The 19,671-nt window shown below is 43.0% G+C and overlaps 1 protein-coding gene across 1 annotated transcript in view; it reads left to right on the top strand.

Annotated features, from left to right (window-relative positions):
* LOC117055280 (chondroitin sulfate proteoglycan 4-like) overlaps positions 1 to 18,904 on the top strand; it is a 31,244-nt gene extending 12,340 nt beyond the window's left edge. Inside the window, exons 5-10 of the mRNA XM_033164740.1 lie at positions 235 to 411; positions 4,159 to 4,357; positions 6,025 to 6,156; positions 10,323 to 10,492; positions 13,703 to 13,886; positions 15,176 to 18,904. Of these exons, the coding sequence (XP_033020631.1) occupies positions 235 to 411; positions 4,159 to 4,357; positions 6,025 to 6,156; positions 10,323 to 10,492; positions 13,703 to 13,886; positions 15,176 to 17,220 (2,907 nt within the window). The 3' untranslated portion in view covers positions 17,221 to 18,904. The remainder of the gene's footprint in view (positions 1 to 234; positions 412 to 4,158; positions 4,358 to 6,024; positions 6,157 to 10,322; positions 10,493 to 13,702; positions 13,887 to 15,175) is intronic.
* The last annotated feature ends 767 nt before the right edge of the window (positions 18,905 to 19,671 follow it).

Below are 19,671 nucleotides of genomic sequence, written 5' to 3'. Positions count from 1 at the left end.
CTGTATAACTGGGAGTGGTCAATATTCCATTGATCTGGACAGTATGTTGCTTCTGACAATAAGAAACCTCCCACATTTTAAAGAAACGTATTGTCTTCCATTCTTGTATATAAAACAGGACAAGAAGGATGTGATAAGTAACATGACAGTTACTTAGGACATGCAGTGGTTGAATCCTTGCAGTTTCATTTTTGGAACAGGCTAGATTGTAATTTGGTTACTCTCCCTTTTCAGCTAGAACAAGGATTCATCTTCTATATTCATGATGATAGCGAACAGCTGCTTGACAATTTCACCATCTTAGCAAACAGCACAGAACTATGGAAGCAAAGCTTGCCTCAAATGGTATTTGTGACTATTTCACCAGTAAATGATGAACCCCCTGTTATAAGCCGAAACAAAATACTTCGGGTAAGACCTACGTTATTTCCAAGTTTTTCATCTGGGTTAATTGTGCCTTATTTCTGTAAAAGAGCATGCACAGCTGGAACTGAAAAGGTCGTCCTGAATTCTGTATAATTACCTTATATGTATGAAAAACATTGGCTTGTATCCAGTTAAGTTTTATTCAGAGTTGAGCCATTGAAATTAAGGAACCTAATTTAGGCCCCATCTGCACTACACATCTAAAGCCATTTAATACCATTTTAAACAGTCATGGCAGCCCCTAAAGAATCATGGGAACTGTAGTTTGCTAAGGGTGGTGAGAGTTGTTAGGAGACCTCACAGAACTATTATTCCCAGACTAACCTGGAAAGAGGGATTGAGTGTTAAATCATGCTATGCTTTAAAATGCTTCTCCATATTTCATACCACAACCCTCTGGTATTCAGTGTGGTGTAGTGGTTAAGAGCGGTAGACTCGTAATCTGGTGAACCAAGTTCGCGTCTCCACTCCTCCACATGCAGCTGCTGGGTGACCTTGGGCTAGTCACACTTCTCTGAAGTCTCTCAGCCCCACTCACCTCACAGAGTGTTTGTTGTGGGGGAGGAAGGGAAAGGAGAATGTTAGCCACTTTGAGACTCCTCAGGGTAGTGATAAAGCGGGATATCAAATCCCAACTCTTCTTCTTCTTCTTCTTCTTCTTCTTCTTCTTCTTCTTCTTCTTCTTCTTCTTCTTCCATCCCTTCACAATGTTTGTAACCCTCCCCTGAGTTATTTCCAACTTGTGCAATGTGCTGTTTGATATTCTGAAGGAGTGGTCAGTTCAGCGACGATCAGTCATTTTGACAATTTACCATTTGAAACTTTCTTCACCTTTTCCTTTTTGGAGGAATAATCCATCTGAGTGAATGATTCACAAGCCCTTTTTAATCAAAAGATTAATCACATGTTCATGACTGGCCTCTTGGGGAGTGATATACGGTATGTGGCTTCTGTTTTGGATTATTAAGCCTTTGAATATGCAGTATTCTAAGCAGAATTGGTCTCCTATATCCTGCCTGTTTCAAGTTAGAAGGAATGCAGTTTTATCTGGATGGCATCAACTTGGATCCTCACTAGCCTTTCATGAGTGCAAGGTCTCCTTCCATTCCTGGAGGAAACTGGGACCCTGTTTCTCTGGTAGAGAAACTAAGGATAGTGCAACATTTTTCACTGATCTCCCCTTCCCCATCCAGATCATCTGCTTTGCGTGCGGAAGATCCCAGTTCAATCCCTGGCATCTGCAGGTAGGGCAGGGAATATTCCTTTCCTGAAAATCTTAGAGAGCTGTTGCCATTCAGGGAGACAATACTGAGCTAGTTGGACCAATGGTCAGTCTGCCCCAGTATAAGAGAGTTTCTTATGCTCTTACGTTGCACGCTACTCCAGAAAGTTCCCCAACCTTCCAGAACAGATTTTCATGAAGCCACAGGAAGCAGAGGGGAGGTAAGATCTGTTGCTTCCCATTCATTTAGTTAGGATCTACGGTAGCCATCATTTCAAGCATAGGTACAGGAGTTCATCAGTAGTACAGTACTGTAGTATATCTGTATAACCACAAGGGGGCCATGTTTTCATTTTTGTGGAAGCTTCTCCACTCATCAAAAAACAAAATCATAGAATTGTAATGTGAGAAGGTGCCCCGACGATGGTTCATACCATTTTAGTATTTAATTAAATTGTACAGCAGTGAGGCATAAACACCCCCACCCCATTCTAGAAACATCCCCATGGAAGCAGATTCCGTTCAGAGCAGGTGACTTTTATAGAAGTAATGTTTAGAATTTAAAGAATAAATAGACGAAATTAATTGATTGTGGATACAATTTGAGCTTTGGATAGCCATGAACTCTAACAATCCCTTGTAAGGAAAAGGTAAAGGGACCCCTGACCATTATGTCCAGTCGTGTCCGACTCTGGGGTTGTGGCGCTCATCTCGCATTACTGGCCGAGGGAGCCGGCGTACAGCTTCTGGGTCATGTGGCCAGCATGACTAAGCCATTTCTGGCAAACCAGAGCAGTGCACGGAAACGCCGTTTACCTTCCCGCCAGAGCGGTACCTATTTATCTACTTGCACTTTTGACGTGCTTTCGTACTGCTAGGTGGGCAGGAGCTGGGACCGAGCAACGGGAGCTCACCCCGTCGCAGGGATTCGAACCACCGACCTTCTGATCAGCAAGCCCTAGGCTCTGTGGTTTAACCCACAGCGCCACCTGCGTCCCTAACAATCCCTTGTACGGTGTCATAATTTATTCCTCCCCCTCCCCCCAGATCCACTCAAGTAAAAAAGAGAGAAAAGAATCTGGTATTATATTTGTAGAATGTGTTGAGACAAAACTAGGAAAACAGATAATGATCCTTTTTCGGGAATACCCTGAAGTTTTGTGGGCTAGGGCCATGAGGAAGGTAGTAATGTAAAGATTGGGAATCTGTGGCAGTCCACAAGTTGTTGGGCTCTCCCACTTCCAGCAGGCATGGACAATTACAGCCCCACAAACTCTGGAGGGCCACAGATTCGCCAGCCCTGCTTTAAACTTGTTGAAATCAGGACTCAGTCATAAAAAAATCTAAGGTGATTTGATTTATTAAATCTGTGCAAATGTTTGCATTAGAAAAAATAATAGTTATAAAGAAGAAAACCATACTTTGCTGTTAGATGATGCACACAGAAGACGTCACCTTAGAAGAAGCATTCTCCCATCTTTCTCACACAGAAAGGAATACCTCTTCGGGAATGACATACATATATGCAGTTTAAAAAGTTAATTAAAATCTGCTGCCCCCCCCCCCGGTCAATCAAAAGTAACATCTCCAAAGAGCCATTACGAGCTGACATGTCAAACAGTAATGAGGTGGCCTTTCTTTTAAGGCAGCTTTGTTATTTGCTCTTTGATGTTGCAGACACTTTTCCATAATTGTCACGCAGCTGCTGCTGGATGGAACCAGCTTCATTGTGTGGCAGGGGGAAAATGCCACAAGCTGGAGAACAGAGCAGCCTCCGCAAAAAACCAGAAATTAGTCATGTCTGATGAGTATGCATTTACGACTTACTTAGCGGATTGGCTAAAGAGCAGTTTGGGGATGGGTCAAGAGAGCTTGCAGAACAGCAGGCAAACCCTGGCCCAGAGGGGTAACTTATTTTAATCCGTTGCATCAAGAACAACAAAATGTTGTGTCACCTTCAAGACTAACAGATTTATTGCCGCATAAGCATGTGTGTATGTTTCTTTCCCCCTTTCCCCTTTTACTATCTTGCGGCCATGTGCACGTTGCAAGCGGATATCCAAGGTATTATTGCTTTCTGGCATTCTTCCAAGCCATTTTCTCCTGGCGCCTTTCTTTTGACCCAGACTGTGAGGTGCAGAGCATCAGCATTAGCCCATCTATTTCCCTGTTTGTTTCAGTCATAGACTGCCCTGCAGTTCTAGACTTCAGTTAAACACTGCTGCTATTGAGATAGGTATCGAGACAGAGTGAGTCACGCAGACTTATCTTCGTAAGCATTCAGCTGCTCTCAGGCTACACACAATTCCTTCTCCTACTGGTTCAATATCTTATTTAAGTCTTTGTAGTTTGAAATGATTTTAATGATGGACCTTCCTAGGTCTTGCCAACCTGCTTTAGTTGCAAAGCTATACATTTAAGCACTTGGGGTAACCGGAATCAATTTGTGTAATTATTTCCTGTTTTTCTCGTGTGTGTGTGTGTGTGTGTGTGTGGTTTTTTTTTTAAAGGTCTGGGTGGGATCAGTCACTGAAATAACTGTGGATGACCTCTGTGCAGAAGATAAAGATTCTTCTCCCGCAGAACTCTTGTACTCTATTTCTCCTCCAAGCAATGGTCACTTGGCACTCAAGTCTTCTCCAAACAAAAGTACCCTTAATTTTACCCAAGCTCATATTGAGGAAGGACAATTAGTGTTTGTCCATAATGGTATGTCTTGTTCATGTATCAGCTGTTGAGTGTTGTGGTTTATTTTTTGGGGGGATATATTTCTTACATTTTAGTTCATTTAAGGATGCCAGTATAACCCAACGTAATATAGGACAGCCTTGGCAAATCTGGTGTCCTCCAGATGTTTCGAACTACAGCTCCCATCAGCCCAAGACAGCATTGATGTCAGGCGGAAATACATATTAACAACTCAGAAATCAGGAAGCTAAATTTTAAGACAAGTAAAAACCCCATGGAATTTATTCTGTCCATATTCCATTGATATGAAAGTGGGATATGGGAGGAGCAATGGTATACTATATGGCATTTCTCAATCACCTTACAAAGATTGCTCATTTTTTCTTTTTTCTTTTGCAAGGCTAACGGTTCCAGAAGAATAAGGGTGCTGAATGAAAAGTGTAGTCGTGACTTGCTACCACCCGAGTCATGCAAACCAGGCCTCCCACCACCCATCCCAGTTTGCATATAAGTGCTAAACCAAACCATGGCATAGTGTGACCGTGTGAGCATGAAAGGTTTTGGAGAGGGCATCCCTGCTACTTTGCTCTGCTTCCAGTGCTGGTACTGCTGTGAAGCTGTGAACTAAGCCATAGTTTGGCTTAGCTTGTTGTCTGAACTCAAGCTCATGGTTTGTCTCCTCCAGACAAAACAAGATCAATAGGCAAGGCTTGTTTTTGGTTTGCAGCTTGCAATTTGACTGGAAGAGACCAACTACAAGCCTGGGTTTGGATGACAAACGAAGGCAAGCATGGCTTCTCTTTCTGCAGTCCGTCAGGATGAGCAAAGTTGCCATGATCTCTTCAGAAGCCCACATTCTTCTGCATATGTTCTAAGCCATGGTTTGGCTTAGCATTACGTGCAAACTGAGCCATTGTCTGTCCCTTTTCCATTGGATCTCTTTTGAATTCCGAAAGCTTCTGATGCATTATGAACTAATCCCACCTTCTGTAGATAACGCCACAATAATTTGTCTTGTTCACTCCACTGAGTAGTAAGTAGAGTTCATCATCCACTCAGATATTTCACTTCGATATGGACATCAGAATATAGGGACCCAGTCCACACGTCATGGTAAACCATAGTTAATAAAACACAAAAAATACATTTCCTGGGCTGTATGTCTCCTTCCACTAATACATATGTGGAGGAAACAAACTGTGTTCCCTGGCTTATCATTATGACCAAACAAGGCATTTTGGTTTGGTTTGCTTGCAACAAATGACAACCAGCGAGTCAAGAACAAACCTTAGCTACTTATCATGGTTTGTTGACAGTAAAACAAACCACAATTCATGGTTCAGATAACGATTAGCTGGGGATCGTGGTTTGTTTCATCGGTACCCTAGCAGGGAGGAACAAACATACCAGAAAGGAGCAATTGTGGTAAACCATCAATTATGGCTTACCATGATATGTGAACGAATCTGCTGACTGAAAATACTGATGTTCAGATTTAAAAAAAGAATAAAAAGGATTCCATTGTATCCAAGGTCCACTTGTAGATACAAAGATTGTCTGTACTATGACGCCCATCATAGTCATTCCAGATTTATATTTTTTTTTCTTAGTTACTTAGTTTTACCACATACTGTCAGATGTTTCTGGATAATTTTTGTTGTTATAAGAGTCTATCCATTTCCCCTCAGGGGCCATGTCTGGTGGCTTCAATTTTCAGGTGACAGATGGTCTGAACTTTGCACCTCGACAAATTTTTAGCATCACAGCTCGAACTCTGGTTATTCGCTTAGAAAATAACAATGGACTGGCTGTCTTTCCAGGTGAGACTTCATATTTTCATTTTTAAATATCCAGTAAATAAGAATAAATTCTGGGGCTATGGAATGTCTAACCTAATATTCAGTGTTTAGCTCTTTATGAGAAAGGAAAAATGGTTTTGGATGTTGCAAACATGGAGCTCCCACACCATGTTATAAAGCAGGAAGCTGCTTTGCATCAAACCAGCCCATTGGTCCAACCTGTTCAGTATTGCTTGCTCTGATTGGCAGTAGCTCACAAGAGTTTCAGAAAGGAGTGTTTACCAGCTGCACCTGGAAATGTCAGGGATTGGACCTGGGGCCCTTTATATGCAAAGTATATGCTTCACTGAGCTATAGCCTGCCCCTAAGCTGGGGGTTGAGGGCCTGTGGTCCCCCAGATGTTGATGGACTACAACTCCCTCACCATTGACCATGTTGGCTGGGGCTGCTGGGAGCTGGAACCAAAGAACCTGTGGAGTATCACAGGTTTCCCATCCCTGCCTTTCCCAACCTAGTGTCCTCCAGAAATTGGACTCTGAACTCTCATCAGCCCCAGCCAGCTTAGGCAATGGTCAGATATAATGGGAGTTGTAGTTCAAGCCATCTGGAGGCACCAAGCTGGGGAAGGCTGACTTTAGGTCAACAATTATTAATATATGGTAATAGTTAGTCATATGCACATTCACTCAAGTCACATATGAACTCTCTCAAAGACTATATTGTCAGACCCTGTAGGTGGATGCTGTTAACGTTAGACATTCTGCATGCAAAAGAAGTTGTTTTCTACTATATTTGCATTATTTCCCATTATGAATCCTAAATCTTGGAAGCAGAGGAATATATTAAATTCTCTCTCTCACTCACACACACACACACACACACACACACACACACATTTACTTAATATGTGTAATTCAGTATGCTTGCAACATTTGGGTTCTGCTTTGGTTCAGCATATTTTTATTTTTATTTACAACATTTGCACAGTTCACAATAATGTAATGTTCTCTGGGTGCTGAACAGTAAAAACTACAAACCATGAAAATAAAATGCAGAGCTGCTCGTAATGAGCTGATTTAACAAAAGAAGCAAAGCATGAAACTTGGGTTTCAGTCTGAATAAATGTGATCGTAATAAGCTGCATGGGTAAGGCTTTTAAAATCTAAACCCCTGTCCCCGCAGTTGCTTTTGGTCTTCCGAGATAGCTTCAGGCATTAGCTTTTATAGGGATTTTTTATGGTAAGCCAAAGATAATTATAAGCAAACTATTCCTGGTGCAGTTTTGAAGGAGCTGTTCCACTATTCCACTTTTCCCATATGAGAAAAGTAATGTATCTCTCCATACATTTAACTCTGCTCTGCTAGGGCTGCAATAACTGCCAAGATTTTCTCTTGAGCACTTTTTGAGTTAGAAAAGTGGTCATATAAATTAAACACAGCTTTGGCTACTTTGATTCACCTCTCAGTTGTCCTGCATTTCTCAGACCAGGCTCTGCCAACCTGCCACCTTCTATATGTTTTGGACTACAACTCCCATCACCTCCTGCCTGCCCACTCTTGGTTGTTATAGTCCAAAAGTTGACAAAAGCTGTCTTAGGCTTTCTTGCAGTCTTCCTTTCGCCCTGTTTTTGCTCAATTGTTATTAAGAAAAATGAAAATCTCTCACATATTGAAACAAAAAATGTGCTGATGTGTTTCTATCATAGTTCAGGTTCTCTTTTAAAATCTACTTTATATATTCATCTGGATATCGATCCTGCAAGTCACATATGGAGCTGTGTCTCCTTGTAGGCATTAGATTGGTATTCAGTCTTCAGTCCATGTTGCTTCCACCTCCAGAACAGTCAAAGATAGGGCCTTTTTGGTGGTAACTCCACATTTTTGAACGCTATCCCAAGTGAGAACTGTTTCATAAAATTGGGCCCACATAACTAGGCACATGCTTCCTCTTGAATATGAGCCATAGATCTTAGCAACAGGGAACCAGTAACAGTGGCCTCTTGAAAACCTCAGTGAATGGGCAAGAATATCAGGGATCAGGCAGTCCTTGAGATGTCCTGGACCCAAGTCATAAAGGGCCTTGCAGATTAATGCAAGAACCTTGAACCTGGCCAGTAGCATATAGCATTTTGCAGCAGCTGGAGGCTCTAGAGCAGACCCATTGGTAGTTCTACCTAGTAGAGTACCTTGCAATAATTGAGTCAATGGCACAGCTAGCCACTGGGGCTACCTGAGCCTCCATTGATAAAGATGAATCTAGGAGCACCCCTAGACTCCAAACCTGTTCTTTCGGAGTGAGTGCATTCCCATCCAGAACAAGCAATGGGCCAATCTCTCAGACACAAGAGCCACCCCACCCAAAGTGTCTCCATCTTCCCAGAGTTCAAGCTCAGATTATCAGCCTTCATCCAGTCCATGACTGCACTCAAGCAACAGTCTCTAGATCATGCACAGCCTCTCCTAACTCAGATGTTATGGAGAAGTTGTGTGTCATAAGTATGCTGATGACACTTTGTTCCAGAACTCATAATGACCACACCCAGTGGCTTCAGATGTAGGGAACAAGATTGCACCCTGCAGTTACAACAGAACCCAAGGGCCATGTTGGTGAAGCTGATCCTTTTTTAAAAAATCCTGTCCTTTTTCTAAGTAGTTGAGGCTGGCATATGTAGTATCCCTTCCTTTTATCTTCATGATAACCCTATGGTGTGGTCTTGGTTAAGTTGAGAGAAGGTTACCAGTCCAAGGTCATCCAGTGGCTATTATGGCTGAGCTCGCTAGTAAAATAAAGTTAACCCAACAACATCCCAAAGCACTGCCTGTTTCAAGACACTAAAATCATATACTTACATCTATGATTGTAAAATATATGATTCTGTGATACTGCCAATTTCAAGACAATGAAATGATTTGCAGTTCACTTCTTCTTTTTTTTTTAAAAAAGCTTTCTTTATTCTTACTGTCCTTTCTGTAAGTTTGGGTGAGTTCCTGCTTGGCCTCTTTGACCCATTACATAATAGCCATCTGTTGAGTTCATGACATAGCAACAAAAAACGTTCACTTCTTAACCACATAAGTATGGAATTGGTGAAATACATCATTGTGGATTGCAGAGAATATTTTGCTGGAGCAATGCATCAGTTAGTTTTATTTTAATCACCTTGATTTCTCCATCCCAATATTGCATTTCTAGATTTTGGTTTAATGCCTTATAATTCTCGGCAGAAATAAAACAAGTTACTTAGTAGTTCTCCTGCTGATCAACTTTCCCTTAAACTTTGCCGCAGTGGGCTTCTACAAATGAAGAGAGAAACTGTTCTGAACAGTAAAAAGAGCTGATTCAAACATGCAGAAATTATGTTTGGTATTCAGTTAAGTTTTACTGAGAAGACACCCACTGAAATTAATGAACTTAGTTACATTCATTAATTGCAGTGGGTCTACTCTGAGTAAAACGTAGTTGACTACCGCCCTAGATGTTGAACAGTTCTTCCTAGACCATACTGCAGTGGTACCTCGGGTTACGCACTTAATTCGTTCTGGAGGTCCGTTCTTAACCCGAAACCGTTCTTAGCCTGAGGCGCGCTTTCGCTAATGGGGCCTCCCGCTGCAGCCACGCCACCAGCACACGATTTCCGTTCTCATCCTGGGGCAAAGTTCTCAACCTGAGGTACTACTTCCACGTTAGTGGAGTTTGTAACCCGAAGTGTTTGTAACCCGAAGAAGAAGAAGAGTTTGGATTTGATATCCCACTTTATCACTACCCGAAGGAGTCTCAAAGCAGCTAACATTCTCCTTTCCCTTCCTCCCCCACAACAAACACTCTGTGAGGTGAGTGGGGCTGAGAGACTTCAGAGAAGTGTGACTAGCCCAAGGTCACCCAGCAGCTGCATGTGGAGGAGCGGAGACACGAACCCAGTTCACCAGATTACAAGTCTACTGCTCTTAACCACTACATCACACTGGCTCTCCGAAGCGTTTGTAACCCGAGGTACCACTGTACTTCAGACTGGAAGTCCAGTTGGCTTCTGTACGTGGAATTGGGAGAGACCACTGCCTTGTTCTTAGGCAGCAAAATGTCTTGAGCCAGCCAATTACATTTGCACGTTAAGCAATTTATAGGCTAAAAAGGAAGCATCAAATATAGTGCTCAGTGCAATATTAATATACTGCTTATAATTATTCAGGTTCTAGGAAACCCATTACATCTCACCATCTAAAAGCTGTCACCAATGAAGTAGCTGAGTTGGAAAACAGAACTATACTATTTACTGTTGCAAAATCCCCGAAACTTGGAAGACTCGTCAGTGTCTCTGGTAATAGCACACAGGATATTACAAGTTTTACGCAATCCATGGTAAGAGTCCGTTTTACTATGGGTGTCGGCAATATGGCTTTGTTACAAATACATCTCCACTGTCCGTTATGTTTACACGCTTATTTGTGGGGAATTAGACAATATTTTCACAGAAAAATCCCTACCCCTTTAATTTGATCAATATAGGCAGAAGCTTGTTAGGGACAATATTATACAGCAGGGATTCCCAAAGTGTGATCCGTGGAATTCAGATGGTCTGTGTGGCTTGCCTGTAAAAATACAATTAAATATCACACAGTTGCTACAACAGGCAGAAGAATTACTAAGTGTTCCACCAATACCCACAGCAATTTCTGAATGGTTTTGGGGTGGGGGCATTTGGGGAACCACTGTCATATGGTATGCTAAGTTTAATGTGAAGGGTGGGGTGTGCTAACGTCAACATTTACTAAACCTAAGTAAGAAAAGGGAGTGGAAGATTATGGCAATATATATCCTCAACGTTATAGAAACCATGTTGGTATTTGATCTGGGGAAAGCTTATAAATTTGAGGCAGTGCAGTGTATAGTTGCTAAGAGGCTGAACTACAGGAAGTTTCTAGTTCAAATATTGCCTCTGCTGTAAACTGATTAGCAGAACAGTTCCAAACAAATTTATTCTGAAGTAATACACTTTTTTTCTTTTTAAAGAGGGCTTTACTACCTGCTAATTTAAAAGTATGATTGCATCCCAAGTGACTTTGGGCAAGTTACTCTCTCCTGGGCTAAAATGTGCACATGAGAAAAGTTGCTCTAAAGAAAGAAAGAAAGAATACAGACTTTGTTTCTTGGTAATATGATGCAACAGGCACTATCTTAGAAGAAAGAGGGTTTCCCCACACTATCGTCTTACACAGGAGGGAATGGGTATTTTAAGTCAGCACTTGCCACCTGCAGTTTTCACAAGTGCTTGTGTTAGTTTTAAAACAAATAAAATTCTGCTGAAGGTTTTGTCTGAAGGTTCCATAGATCAGAGTTAAGCAAAATATTTTAATGAATTAATCAGCTAAATGTTGTTACCCTAACAATACGGTTACAAGATTGCTGTAAAGAGGTGTGGAACCGAACCCCACATTGGGCAAAAGATTCTTACATCGGAGGAGGTTGGACAAGTAGATGAATCTTCAGGTCCCTTCCAACTCTACGATTGCAATAATGGCCTGGCTGGGATGTACCTTTCTCCTGATTGACCACAGTTTTCGGGTTCGGACATAATGAGAAACTATGGTTAGTTAGGTCAAATCCCATTTAGAATAAAGTAGGGAAGAGGCAGTGTAAGGACAGCATAAAGGTTTGAGCCTGTCTCAGTTTATTAAGCTGAGATACAGTATATACAGCCAAATCAAGTCAACAAATGTGATGTGATTCTAAAGCACAATATTACTGACTCTAAATTCTGATTATTGACTTCAATTTTAATTAAGACAGTTTTGTTCTGCTTGTTGATCCTTCCTTTACTTTCATGAAAGCAGCACATTTCCATAGTCATGTTGCAGGCAGCAGAAGCAATGGTGCTGTCAGATTGTGAAGTGGTTTGGGGCGCCAGCATCACTTCCTTTCCCCCCAGCCCCCTCATGCTGCCCTAGTTGCTCCTTCCTCCCTGCTTTCCAAGTAGTGGGAAGGTAACACACTGGCTATATGTTTTTTTCCTTTTGTTTTGCAGTGGGGAGGGGATAAAGGAAAAGTAACCTGCTTGTTACCTTCCTGCTACCTGGATGGTAAGAGGAAGGGGGGGAGAGAATGGGCCAGCTTTTCCTTCTTTTCCCCAAAACAGAACAAAGAAAAAGGGGCATATTCTTCCACCGCTCCTTACCTGCCATGTGGGGAGTGAACAGTGTTAGCATTTCACTCCTCCATTGCTGGATGTGTGATGGTTATATCACATGTCTGTGTTTACTTTCTAGGCTTGGAAAGTGTGAGAACGGAAGCTAGTCTTATCTCTTCCGTTCTATTTTACTGTTGTACTTTCTTTCTTTTCTCTCTCTCTCTCTCTCTCTTGGAGAAGAAGGAGGAGAAACACCATGATTGGTTTGTGCTGTATATATTGCTTAATAAATACTTAGAATGCACACACCAACTCTCCACTTCGTTTCTGCTAAACTCTGCTGAGTGAGCGTGCGCAATGCACATAGTCTCCTGATATGTGTCGCTGGAAGCGTGCCGGGACTGAAGATTTATGGACATCCCGAGCTGCGCTTCATAAGGAACACTCCCGGGCAGGTTTGTCTCATTCCGGGGGCTGCGTGTGCCCCCCCCCGGCGTGTTTCGACAAACAGATCACTTTTTCTAATACTGTTTTCAGTGCTTTAGGTCAGTGTTTTTCAACCTTTTTTGGGCAAGGGCACACTTGTTTCATGAAAAAAATCACGAGGCACACCTCCATTAGAAAATGTTAAAAAATTTAACTCTGTGCCTATATTGACTATATATAAAGTAATTCTCTTGAATAGGAATCAAATAAACACAATTTTTCCCACGGCACACCAGGCAACATCTCGCGGCACACTAGTGTGCCGCGGAACAGTGGTTGAAAAACACTGCTTTAGGTAGAGATGGTTAGTGCACCAGCTTTGCAGAATTAAAGATGTCAGGTATGACTGTTTGCAGCATCACCCAGACTTCCTTATTGCCTGCTCTGTGAAATGTTTGGGGGGGGGGGAGGCGGTTCAGGGACTGCCACTAGTCTGACCCTAGTGGTGCCACTGAGAGGAAGGAAGCTCGCTTGTGTGCTAATGTGCCTGCCTGTTCTTCTTGCTGTTGCAGTTTATATTGTACCATATTAAACATTCAAACATGAAGACACCCAATAAAACCACAATGTAAAAATTAAAAACGCACTCCCTTATGGGTTTTCACCTTCCCTAACAGTGTTCTCAGGTGAGGGATTCTGGATTCGAAGGCATTCTTCCTTTCACTTCTGAAAGCACCAGGGTCTCCCTCTGAGCACTCGTTGCCATGAACCAGTGGATTTGTTAGCCGGCTTGAGGGCAAACCTTTTGTATTACACATAGAATTAAGGTTTTGCGGTCATGGAGTTCCCACAGCACTTTCACAGGATTATAGGTTTTAACTCTGAGGTTTGGCCCAATTCCACATGTGAAGTAATTCTTTTCTGAAGGCCAAAGAATTAGCTGGAAACTTGTTTCGGACCGGTTCTGCTGTCTTACCTGCATGTTCCAGTAATTTGTTTTTCCTCTCTCCTCTGGACAGGTGGATGGAGGGATGCTCATCTACGAGCATGCAAATAAGGAGGCAGTTTATTGGAATGCACAGGATTATTTTACCTTTACAGTCTCCTCCCCACCTGCAGCTCTGGATCCTCAGGTGTTTCTCATTAATATTTCTTACGAAATTAAAGGACATGATCGGACCACTCAGCTACTTGCAAATACAGGTAAAACCAGTATATTGTTTTCAATCACATTTGTATGATTGAGGAACTCGTGACAGCCCACATGAAGTTACCCCTTTCTCTCTCATAAAACTAGAACCTGGGGCCATCTAAGGAAGCTGAAAGTTTGACAGTGAATAAAGTACCTCTTCACACAGTGCATAGTTAAACTGTAGGACATGGGTGGCACTGTGGTCTAAACCACTGAGCCTCTTGGGCTTGCCGATCAGAAGGTTGGTGGTTTGAATCCCTGCAACGGGGTGAGCTTCCGTTGCTCTGTCCACTGCAGCGGGAAGGTAAATGGCTTTTCCGTGCACTCTGGCTTCCGTCACGGTCCTCCTCCGTGCGCCAGTAGCGCTTTATTCCTGCTGGCCACATGACCCAGAAAGCTGTCTGTGGACAAACGCCGGCTCCCTCAGCCTGAAAGCAAGATGAGTGCCACAACCCCATAGTCACCTTTGACTGGACTTAACCACCCAGGGTCCTGTTTTTTAAGTTAAACTATGTAATTTGCTTGCATAAGATTTAGCCACCAGCCTAGATGGCTTTAAGTGAGGATTAGACAAACTCATGGAAGATGAGAAACAATGACTTGCTCTACTGCCAATGTCTATATATCTGGTTACTGGAAATCTTTAGTGGGGAGAGCGTTCATGTGCCCAGGTCCTCATTGCGGGCTTCCCACAGGTGTGTGGTTGGGCACTGTGAGAATTGGAGGCTAGACAAGATGTGCCTTTGGCCTGATCTAGTGGGAGTCTTTTTATGGTCTTAGGCTCTTTTTGTCCTCAAAACTACTCTGTGAAGTAAGTTCACGTGAGAGGAATGAGTGGCTCAAGGTCATTTCATGCATGTGCATATACATGATGACTCTGAATCACTCATGGACTAGAGCTCAAGTTTTGCTGATCACATCTGAACACTTATCTACCCATTACTCCGCACTGGGTCTCCTATTTATTTTGCCTAGTTAGAGCAACTCCTCTGTGCAAATTGTCAAAAGTATAATTTGTTTCCTTCTATTCCAATGTCAAACTAAGTAAACGGCTACTTCTTTCCCGACATTTCCTAAAATCGTTCTCCCCCTGCTGCACCCACATCTCCTTTTTAAAATCTTTTGTCTAGTTTCTGTTTTGGAAATTATAGATCCTGTCTCAGATAGAAAGAACTTCAGAGAGAAGTTTATGTTTCCCTCCTCTTTAAAATATTATAATCTATCATAGCCCTCTAAAGCATGATTTCTTGCTACTGTGAATTAAAACTACTTTTTCTTTCTTTGAAAAAAAAAACAATAGGTGCTGTTGTCCATGAAGGAGGCAAGGTTTTAATTGACAAAACTAACCTAGATGGTTCAAATTTGCTCTTTAAATTACCCGAGACACAGCGTTCTGCATATGAAGTATGGTATCAAGTTATATCATTGCCCCTGCATGGCAGAATTGTGGTGGGAGAAAGAAACATTACTAGAGAGAAACCCAATTTCTCCCAATACATCCTTAACAAATTTGGAATCACCTATATACATGATGACTCTGAATCACTCATGGACCAATTTATTTTTGCTGTGTGGCTAAACCAGAAAGGCAAGTCTGCAGCAAAACCCGATTCTGGTGTTTTAGAAGAGACATTTAATATCACTGTTGTGCCTGTGAATGACCACACTCCAGAGCTAAAGACAAAGCAGCTACGTTTGAATGTTTTACAAGGAGATACAACAGTTCTAGGACCAGAAAACCTGAAAGTGGAAGACTTGGATAACACCCCGGAAGAGATCAAATACACTATCATAAGCAATCCCCCAAATGGCTACCTTGCATTGCAGACTCATCTCAACAAATCCATCAAGGATTTTACACAAGCTGATGTCGATGGTGGCAGAGTCTGGTTTGTACAAGATGGAACTTCTTCCTCTGGGGTGTTCTACTTTAGCGTGACAGATGGAAAACACCGTCCACTGTACAAGCTGTTTAACCTTGAGGTGACACCCACGTCTGTCACCTTGGTCAACCTAACAGAAGTGGTGCTTTCACAAGGGCAGAGCAGTGCTGTTATTACGAATGTACACCTTTCGGTGACCACAAATGGGAGAAATGCTGAGATCAGTTTTGAAGTAACAGAACCCCCCAGATACGGGCATTTATTGATCGACAATGAGCGCGTCACCAAGTTTTACCAAGCCGATTTATATGCAGGTAGACTAGCGTATTATATGACGGACCTCACTGCAACTGGAGATAGGCTGGGATTCACAGTGTTCACGTTGGACAGTAATCTAACGGGACAAGCTATGAACATCACGATCCAGCCTCTTGTGCGAATGGCACTTGGCTTGAACATTCCAAACAGGGCGGCTTACAAACTAAAAGCCAGCGACCTGGATGCTTCGCAGCTGGCAAACTTGACAAACAGCAGCCCCAAGTTCGAAGTGATGGTGCCTCCAGCTTATGGGAAAGTGCTAAGGAGGTCATTAAGCAATTCTAAAAGTGAAGCTGCATTCACACAGAGCGACATCGACAAGGGTGCTATATTCCTAGAGGCAGATGCCAATATGACAGGGGTTGATGTATTAAATGATTCCTTCACATTTGTACTCAGAGCAGACAAAGTGCAGCCTGCCATGGGCCAGTTTCACTATGCCATAGTGCCACATGATACCTCGCTGATTCAGATGTTTACACCGGAAGTGCCTCTCTTAACTACCAGTGCAAACATTTTAAAGACTTACACCGTTACAAAAAATGAACCTCTGATTTTTCTAGAGGGCGACGGGCACACTGAAGCTCCAAGCCACACTCCGTGGCATAACCAAAATCACCAGGGGCATCAAAACGATAAAGAGGCATGGTTTGATGAGGAGGTTGCAAGAGGCAGATCTGCCTGGGCTGAGACCACCATCAAAACAAGCTCCAGAAGCACCTGGATTCAGCCCCCTCATAACAGCAACCGGCTACTCATCATTGTACCACTTGCCGCTGTGGCAGTTCTGTTCATTGCGAGTGCGGTGGCCGTTTGCGTCTTCCTAATGTGTCACAATTCCAAAAAGACCAAGCCTCTCGTTGCAGGCCAGCCGCCAGCAGCTCTCGGCAGCCCTGGCTTTTGCCAGGAAAGGCGTTTGACTGTCCCTGCGGTCACAATGACACCCCTGCTAGAAGGCGCAGGCAAAACAACCACCTTCCCGTTCATGGCAGTCAGACGGGAGCATCTTCATCCTGTGCCAGTTGCCCCAGCTCCAGCCAAAGAAAGTCTTCTGCAAAGCAGCTGGTCTAGACTTGACCCGGAAATGATCCAGCACTGTCGGAAAACCAACCCAACTTTGAAGCGCAACCAGTATTGGGTTTAGCATGCCATTGCATCAACTGAGGAACATGTGGGCTTCTGCCATTTTGACACTGGGTTGCTTTTGATGGTGTGTATTTATTTTAGTTTAAAATATGCATTCCCTGGTTGTTGCATCATTAGAAGACCTGGCAGGTCAAGTGAATATATTGGTAGGCTTTCAGCTAGATCGGGGTTGGAGAACCTCAGACCCTGGGGCTGAACTTTACCTGGCTTCTGAGACTCTCCCCAACCACCCTCCTCAGCAGTCCTGCTTTGCATCCTCCCTGAGTCTGTTTGCCTGGCTAGAATGGGTCCTTGAACTCTGAAAGGTTGTCTGGATGGAGGGCAGAGAGGAATGTGTGAGCATGTGTATAAACAAACATAGGACTCAGCTACGTTCGTAAAGATAAAGCGCTTTATATGTGTTAACAACACTGTGATGCCAAATGGCACTGTGGAGTCCCGTCTTTCGCCAACAGAATTTCCCTCTATGAAGTTTACAACGCGTTCAACTGAATTGCTTCTTTGATGTGTCTAGATCCAGCCCTACAGTACAAAAGTAGAATTAGCATGCCTTGTTCCACCCATGTCCATTCCTGGCTCCCACGTCAGCTACCACTGACATGTGGTAACCCACCCCTGAACTAGATACTTAAGGTCCAATCTTGTCGGTCACTGTACAAGCAAAAAAACAAAAAACAAAACAAAACCCAGAAAGAGGCACAGGGGCCACTTCATCCCACTTTGGGTGGCTTGGCAGTATTGGGGGAATATCTAAGATGATGTGCCTACTTCCCAGCATGCCTCAGTGCTATTCTGCTTAGAGTAGCTGGTATTTCCAGAGTTAGTGCATGCAAGAGCTCTTGCATCAGGGTGAGGAGCCTTTATTCTGTTGAGTACTGCATTCTCTCAGGGGTTAACCACCACATGCTAGGGGTAGTTTGGGCTTGAGCCAGAAGCGGGCAGAGTCAGGCCTGAAATGAGTGAACCTTTCCTTTTCTTTCTCTCTGCCACTTTTTCTTTTGGTTTCTGCCCCCCTTTTCTCTCAATCCCTTTCCCTCTTGCTACCCGCAAAGACTTAAACAGGGAGCCACATCCCTGACTTGCATAGTACAGAAATAGCCGGGGACAGAAGTGTCCTAAAGGCAAAGGTAGTTTAGAGGCTGAGGTTAGGGCTTAACTGGTAAACTGCAAGGAGGGTGTATTTTGGGGTCTCAGAGCTACCCTAAGTCACAGCAGGGAATTGGTGCAACATTCTGTATAGTTGATTGGCACTATGAAGCTTCCAGATTGGCCAGGCTTTTGCCTTGTCAAGAGATGTTGGAACGAAGATGGAGCCCTGATATCTAACGTGACTTGCAGGGTTTGTACCTGCCATAGTTTGCTGGTTTGGGTGTAATGGCAAGTTGTGGTTTGCCCCAAACCAGGAAGTTACGAATCAAGTGGAGCACATGGGGAAGAACAGGCGTGGGCAAACACGGGGCTTTTTCAAGTATTGCCAAGCTATGGTTTGGTGTGACAGCCAAACCATAAATATCTTATCAATCACATAATACTTTGTATCCTTCTATGCACATTTGTAGACTTAGGGTTTCATGGGTAAAATATGCAGTTTTTGACTCGAGAGTCTCTATTTTCAGAAAAGTGTCCATTTTGTTACTTTTGCAGTCAGCTGGGGAATGTGTGCAAATGCATCTATGCAACAACAATTTTTAAAAATCAAACTTGGTATCAGCAGTTTTGCACCCTCTCTCGTATACCAAGCCTACTTGCTTTCAAAATGATGTGGATATTCTCCTCCCCCACCAAAATAATGGGCCTGGTGCTAATCTCTACCACATCCTTTTGACCTTTGCACAATTGGAAGGCACAATTTGAAGACAAAACAGTGTCATGTTGATTTTGAAAGGTATTTGTTTAGGTCTGTGAGCAAGCAATCCACAGTTCTCTTGAGCAGATGAAATGGATGGCATAGGGCATGTGCTATCGTGAGCCTTCACTACTTTGTGTGTTTTTCGTCACAAATGCTGAACGTAGTTAAAAAATACATGCTTCACCTCTCATCTGTATAGCAAATCTGCATGGCCGTCGGCCAGTCTGCAGCATTATCTTTATGTTTATGCCTTAGTCTGGAGCAATATATCCTCTTGTATATTGCCAAGCCTGGGCCAAAATTCTGTCTCGAGTTGCACAAAATAAGAACTGATTTAGCTTGAAACAGGTTCAATAAGAGCTCTGCATCAGAACAGCAGAAATGAAGCTGTTTTGTTGTATCACAGAATGTGTTCTTCAGACTACTATATGAAGTTGAAACAGAAATACACTGTAAAATGAAGCAACACACCATAACTTACCACAAGTCTTTAGAGTCAAGTGTGAGCCATCTGTTGCATACTACGGTCTGCCAGGGACTTGACATCCAGTTTCTCTTGTCCTAGGTTGTCCAAGATATACCTGGTGGTCTCTGTTCAGC

The sequence above is a fragment of the Lacerta agilis genome, chromosome 11, assembly GCF_009819535.1.
Source record: "Lacerta agilis isolate rLacAgi1 chromosome 11, rLacAgi1.pri, whole genome shotgun sequence".
Classification (NCBI taxonomy): domain Eukaryota; kingdom Metazoa; phylum Chordata; class Lepidosauria; order Squamata; family Lacertidae; genus Lacerta; species Lacerta agilis.
This window is presented reverse-complemented; position numbering and strand designations above follow the sequence as displayed.